At 40.5% G+C, this 6,200-nt stretch overlaps 1 protein-coding gene across 2 annotated transcripts; it reads right to left on the reverse strand.

Annotated features, from left to right (window-relative positions):
- Positions 1-16: 16 nt before the first annotated feature.
- On the reverse strand, positions 17-5,585 carry zgc:162816 (uncharacterized protein LOC571260 homolog). 2 transcript variants are annotated; one of them, XM_034702706.1, is made up of 10 exons: positions 5,496-5,585; positions 4,363-4,518; positions 4,099-4,228; positions 3,561-3,711; positions 3,281-3,461; positions 2,159-2,277; positions 1,814-1,940; positions 648-710; positions 465-570; positions 17-382 (listed from the first exon to the last, which is right to left on the reverse strand). In XM_034702706.1, the coding sequence occupies exons 2-10, from the start codon at positions 4,506-4,508 to the stop codon at positions 293-295; spliced, it is 1,113 nt and encodes a 370-aa protein (XP_034558597.1). In that variant the 5' UTR covers positions 4,509-4,518; positions 5,496-5,585; the 3' UTR covers positions 17-292. The 2 variants fall into 2 exon arrangements, with proteins under 2 accessions (XP_034558597.1, XP_034558596.1); XM_034702705.1 differs by having other exon boundaries at positions 5,455-5,579.
- Positions 5,586-6,200: the final 615 nt, after the last annotated feature.

Consider the following 6,200-nt stretch of genomic DNA (forward strand, 5'->3'; position numbering starts at 1 on the left):
GGATGAGTTCACAACAAAGTGATAACATTTTAATTTATTCAACAATTTAGAAGAACACAGGTTTTTACATTTTTTTTCACATATAAAACTCTTGGGAGATAGGCACCCCTATGGAAAAAAATAGAATTCATCTATGCTATTTTTTCAGGAACAGATTTCTATATCTGATGTTTCTGATTTTTTTCAAAGACACAGAGGAAGGAATATTTTTAATATTTAACCCAAGTTGTGCAGTTGCTATAACACTGATTGCCGATTAAGTTTCTGCATGAGTGAACTGTAAGACATCTTTTCACCACCCACGTGTTGGCTTCCACTTTCCCAGGAGGCGGCCCTCAGAGTGCAGGTGGTACTCAGAGTGCATCATCGCAGTAGCACAGGACTGTAAACATGAACAGAAAAAGTGGTTGAAACACGTAGACAGTGTCACAACAAGTGTCACAGAATGACTCAAGTGTACATACATGATAAGGGATCAGCGTGAGCATTGAGCCCAGAGGATATTTGCTGAAGTCCAGTGGTCCTGAGATGGGCTCCACTCTCCCGTGCTCCTGAGTCATTGACAACAACCTGGAGCGAAAATTCTGTCATCAGAGCTTCAGTTACATGAACTTTTTGTATGAAGAATGATGTAAAGATAGCATTACTTGAGGCTGGGATGTCCTTCAATCATAGCATATCCAGTGGGAAGTTTTCCAGCCCCGTCTAGACTGAGAGCAGTTAGAGACAACAGGTGTAAAGAAAACATGAAAACAAGAGACACTGTAGCTGCAATGGCATCTTAGAAAATCTGATGTTTAATGGTGTGTGAAAAGAAGCTTAAAGATGTTGCTCCAATTGGTGGAATCTCGTTAATTATGACGATGTGGCCTCTGGGCAGCTGTCCTAAAGCACTGGTGGAGGGTCGCTACCGGTGGCGCCACGAACAAGTGCTAAAGGTAGTTGCTGATTCCATCGGCACCGCCATCAGCCAGATGAAGTGTCAGCAACCACCTAGGCATTGGATCTCATTTGTACGAGCAGGAGAACCACCAAAACCTTGTCAAAGAGCCCAGTAAGGCTTCCTTGGAACAGCACAAGACTGGCAATTGAGGGTAGACCTGAGAAAGCAGCTCAGATTCCCAGAAAATATCATGGAGACCACTCTCAGGCCAGACGTAGTGCTGTTCTCTGAGACATCTACACAGGTGGTCTTGCTAGAGCTGCCAATGCCCTGGGAAAAGAGGATGTAGGAGGCCAGTGAGAGGATGTAAGCCAAAAATGCTGAACTGGTGGAGGAGTGCCACAGAAGGGGGTGGCGTGCTCGGTGCATGCTATTTGAAGTAGGCCAGCATTAAGAGGGGAAGGTTAATCATTTGTGGTTTTCAGAGGGCTTCTCTCACTAAAGAAAACAAACAGGAACACATGGGGTAGAGGGAGGGAAGATCTTCCACTACAGGTGGCAGTGTTCTCTCAAATGAAATTAAATAATACATATGTCAAGATAAGGTGGTGTTTGTGAAGATGATGCGTTCACTTCAATAGGACAGATCTACAGTCACTCTTATCTAATACAAAACAATAACTAACAAGTTCATTTTGAGTTCAACTGGATCAAGACAAAACTGAAGATGGCCCTGATAAGACCTCCAGTCATGGATTTTACTGATAGGTGGCATATTTGTAAATCTAAGACCTTGCCCTTAAATTTACCACCCTAATAAAACCTTGGTATGCTTAGGAACACATCACCAGCTACTATGTCAGCTTGGGATGTCAAGGAACTCTCTGTAAACTCTAGTCTGCAAAACAAAAGCAACATTGATGAAAGAACCTGATTCCCGCCCATCCACAGTCGATCAGGAGCTGGTTCCTGTGAGGACAGTGTCCGATGACTCTGGTCAGAACTCTCACAGCCACATCCTCAAGACTGCACGAGCCAATCACAGACTGCTGCACATCTAAAGAACATCAGAGACACCATCATGCTCCGAGTCTGTGAATCTTCTCTTCAGAAAACAGGATCAAATAACAGGATCACAGAAAAATCCTCTTCCACACACACACACACACACACACACACACACACACACACACACACACACACACACACACACACACACACACACACACACACACACACACACACACACACACACACACACACACACACACGCACCATAGAAGACATAGTTTCCAGGATGGACCTCACTGAGCTGCTCCATGTCTTTGACCGGGTGACTGCAGGAAGGGGTGGAGCCGATGCTGGACTTACAGGTGATACCAACAGCCTTCAGTCTGCAAGAAACATGGAAGTATGGAGAATGATCACATCAAGGCAGCATTTCATGAGAAAATCTCATGTAAGAGGTCAGTTTAGTACTTCATTCCACCACTGGGGGGCAGCAGAGAAGAGTCTGGCTAATGACTTAAGGGCCATGTTGTAATGGGAGTACCAGGTGCCTTCCAAAGACAGAGAGTAGTAGGTGAGGAGGGGTGTAGACCTGGATGAGGGATTCCAGGTAGACAGGGGCCATCTTTGTAGCAACTTTGAGCAAGAAGTAGTGTTTTGAATTTGATGTTAATGGGAACAGGAAGCCATTGCAGAGAAATGAACAGTGGACTGACATGTGCTGTTTTGGGTTGGTTAAAGACCAGCAACACTATTGTGTTCTGGATCATCTGCAGAGGTCTGAATGTGCATACAGGGAGGCCTGCCAGTAAAGAGTTGCAGAAGTCAATGCTGGATATTACTGGAGCCTGTACCAGGAGCTGTGCTGCATACTCTGTCAGGTAGACTCTGATTCTCCTGGTTTTATAGAGAGATACTCACATATAATCCTGTAAGAAATTCCATTATCTATTAGAGATTTTTTAAAGAACCAAAACTGTAGATAGAGATTTAAAAATGCAGTATACAATATTTATGTAGTTTTAAGCTATTTATCAATTTTAAATGTCTCTTTGTTGTTCTACCCTGATATCTTGTTTTGTGATGCAAAGACTCTGTGCCTTTCAGAGAGGAAAGACAACTGGACTACCTTATAAACTATCTGTACACTGTCAGATGTTAAATGTTAAATAACATGAACCTTAAATGTAAAGCTCAGATTCTGAAGTAAAATTAAAGGCACCGATATGAATTAAGTGTTTTTCTACAGAAAAATATCACCTAACATGACAAAATCTAACTTTATGATCGACCTGATGTGAAAATGTTTTTCTAAAGGGTTCATTTGAACCATTCTCAGAGACATGAGTGGCCTTTTCATGCATTTGTCTTTTATTCACTTTGTCTTACTTTTCCATGAACTGCAAGGTTAAACTGGTGGTTTCCTGCGCAGCAGCCTGTATCTGCTCCACCCCTCTGCAGTAGTAGGTGTTCCCACAGTGAGCGTACACTCCTGTTAGCTCCACGCCCTCTGTCTCAGCGATGGCCTGAGCCAACCTGAGTGCTTCGGGCTCAGAGTGAAGGACACCAGCTTCAGAAAAAAAGAAACAGAGGACAAAGAAAGTGAACTTTATTTCACAGCTCAGCTGGTGACGCAGAGCTGTCTATTTGTTTCTCTGTCTTTCTTTACCTCTCCCGTTACCACAGTCCAGTTTCAGCCAGACGTGCCACAGTCGACCGTCTTTTAATGGTCTCTGTTTGAGCTGCTTCAGAGCGTCAGGATGATCGAGTAAAACCTGGAAGAGGTCGAGTCTCTCTGACAAGGCTGCACAGCGCTCCACCTGACACGCACAGACACACACAGATTAAGAGTAACTGTGAATTTTAAGTCAGAAGATAAGAAAAAATTATATATTCCAAAGACATTATATCAAAACTGAAGATAAAAATACATTAAACTGCATGTTTATATTCGAAATAATAAATGGCTGTTCTAATAGCAGACAAATTAATCAATAATTCTCATCCTTCTTATATGAAGGCCTGAACTTCATCTGAAATGAAGGCTTGATGGTACTAAAGTTTGGATCTACAATGTGTTTAGAAATCAAAGTGATTTTAAAGCATAGTGAGTTTAAATTTATTTAAACGTTCTAACCATGACTGAGATACATAATGAAAGCTTGCAGGGACAGAATAGATGTTTTAAGTGTGTGTGGACAGAGAACCTTATCAAAGGGAAGACAATATGCATACAGGATGTCATCAAATCCATGGTCAGCATAGAAACAGGCTTCTGCCAGTGTCGAAACCACGACGCATCGCCGTGATCCACCAGTCATGATGTCAGCACACTCACTAAACGTGAAGGCAAGAGCAAAAAACACAAAATAAATCAGTGTTCTTAAAATGCACAGCGCGTGTGTGTGTGTGTGTGTGTGTGTGTGTGTGTGTGTGTGTGTGTGTGTGTGTGTGTGTGTGTGTGTTTGTACAGAGTTTTGTGTGTCTTCATGTGGGGTCGAAGTTGAACCCCCATCCTCCGACAGCGGTCAATCATCCTCTGGGCATTTTTCTTCACTTTGTCCACATCCACCACCAGAGCAGGGGTAAACAGAGCAGAGATTGGCTCTCCTTCCATACTGGACACACTGGAACAAAACACACAAACACTCACATATACACAAACTTGAACGCATGTGCACACAAGTACAAACACACACTGGATAGTTCTCATGCAATTAAATTAATGTGCATGACTGACTTTAACTCAGATACAGTCCAACTTGGACACTAGTATCTTAATCATAGTATGTCATATACAATATGTATGATATATATATATATATATATATATATATATATATATAAAAATGATGACAGCTTCATCACACAGCGTCACAAGAAAAGATTTGTTCCTGCTGCTATTACTGAGCTGAACAAGCAATAGCTTTTATTTTCTCACACAGTCAGCATCCAATTTTATGACTTTAGCCCGGACTGCCTTTTTTATTCATGTGATTCTATCGTTTTGATTGGTTGACTCTTCTCTGAAATGCATTTTAAATGGAACCTTTAGCACTTTTATCATTTTATCATGTCTATTCATTTTACCATTTTTAGTGTTAGATTGGTTTTAGGATATTTTTGTATGTTTTGCACATTAAGTAGTTTGTTCTGTCTGACATCTATCTTGTAATTTTGTATTGACCTAACATCTCACTGGCTGCAAAACAGGTTTACCTATGGGTACAAATAAAGCAAACTGAACCTGACTGCACGTTTAGTGGTGTGCAATGTAAAAAGTGAACTTTGAACTTTGCCCGTTTTGCATGTTTTGCATGATTTTTTGAGCCACTCTTATCTTTCATTGAATACGTATCTGCTTTAAATTATATTAAGGAACAACTAACAAAAGTGTCATGCAAATAAAATTAAATCACTGGCTATAGTATAATTTTCCCCAAATACGCAACAATATAGCTATGGTTTTAAATGAGTCTTTCAAAAGTATTCACCATTTATATTCAGAAACTCTAAACGAACATTAACAGGAGACTTTAATATAGAATAGTGAGGTAGCTCACCGCTTGACCAGAGCCCTGTCCTCAAGTTAAGGATCTCTCACCCCAAAAGCGGATGTTGTGCTCGCGTTCGCGGTTCTCCTCCTACGGTGTCCGCCGATGGTCAAACCTCCGGATAAACCACAGTCTATGGGATAAACAGGACAATCATCACTCCGTCACTGTTAGAAATCCCTTTGCAGTCACATGAACAACAGAAAGGAGTTTTTTTAATAAACATTTTTGTATATGCTTCTCATTTTTTACAACCACGTCAGCAAATGGCGTTGTCAAGAGTAGAAAAATAATTATACAGAATATAATGGAAGCTTTCTGTGGAAGAGGATTAGGGCCACTGAATAAAAAAAATAAAATAAGGTCCAATATATATTTTTTGTTATTATTATGAGGAAAAAAAGTCAGAATTCTGAGATTTCTAACTTTAGTCTCAGAATTCGGACTTTAATCTCAGAGTTCTGAAAAAAAAAAAAAGAGGTCAAATATATCATATTTATTATTATTCATCTGTTTTCTTGTTCAATAACTCAGGAGTTGTTTCATTATGTTTGGTTAGAGATATGCATATTTTGAAACAATCTTTATTAACTTCTTGAGTAATATGCACTGACAAAGAGTTCCTACAGTACTGTTCTCTATATTATACCTGTTCTCACCTTTGGTAGATGATTTTCAGAGACAGATAAATAAATGTGTGTAACCACATACTCAATGCCCCTCTCTGTAAGTCAGTGCCCCATTTGCGTCACAGT

The sequence above is a fragment of the Notolabrus celidotus genome, chromosome 15, assembly GCF_009762535.1.
Source record: "Notolabrus celidotus isolate fNotCel1 chromosome 15, fNotCel1.pri, whole genome shotgun sequence".
NCBI lineage: Eukaryota > Metazoa > Chordata > Actinopteri > Labriformes > Labridae > Notolabrus > Notolabrus celidotus.

Excerpts from the sequence above, each read along its gene's own strand:
- zgc:162816 (XM_034702706.1), bottom strand. The coding sequence starts at position 4,508 with ATGGAAGGAGAGCCAATCTCTGCTCTGTTTACCCCTGCTCTGGTGGTG. Across the intron at positions 2,278-3,280 it reads ACCTTGCAGTTCATGGAAAA|ACTGAAGGCTGTTGGTATCA; the intron begins GTAAGACAAAGT and ends TGTTTCTTGCAG. Across the intron at positions 1,941-2,158 it reads TGGAAACTATGTCTTCTATG|ATGTGCAGCAGTCTGTGATT; the intron begins GTGCGTGTGTGT and ends GATGTTCTTTAG.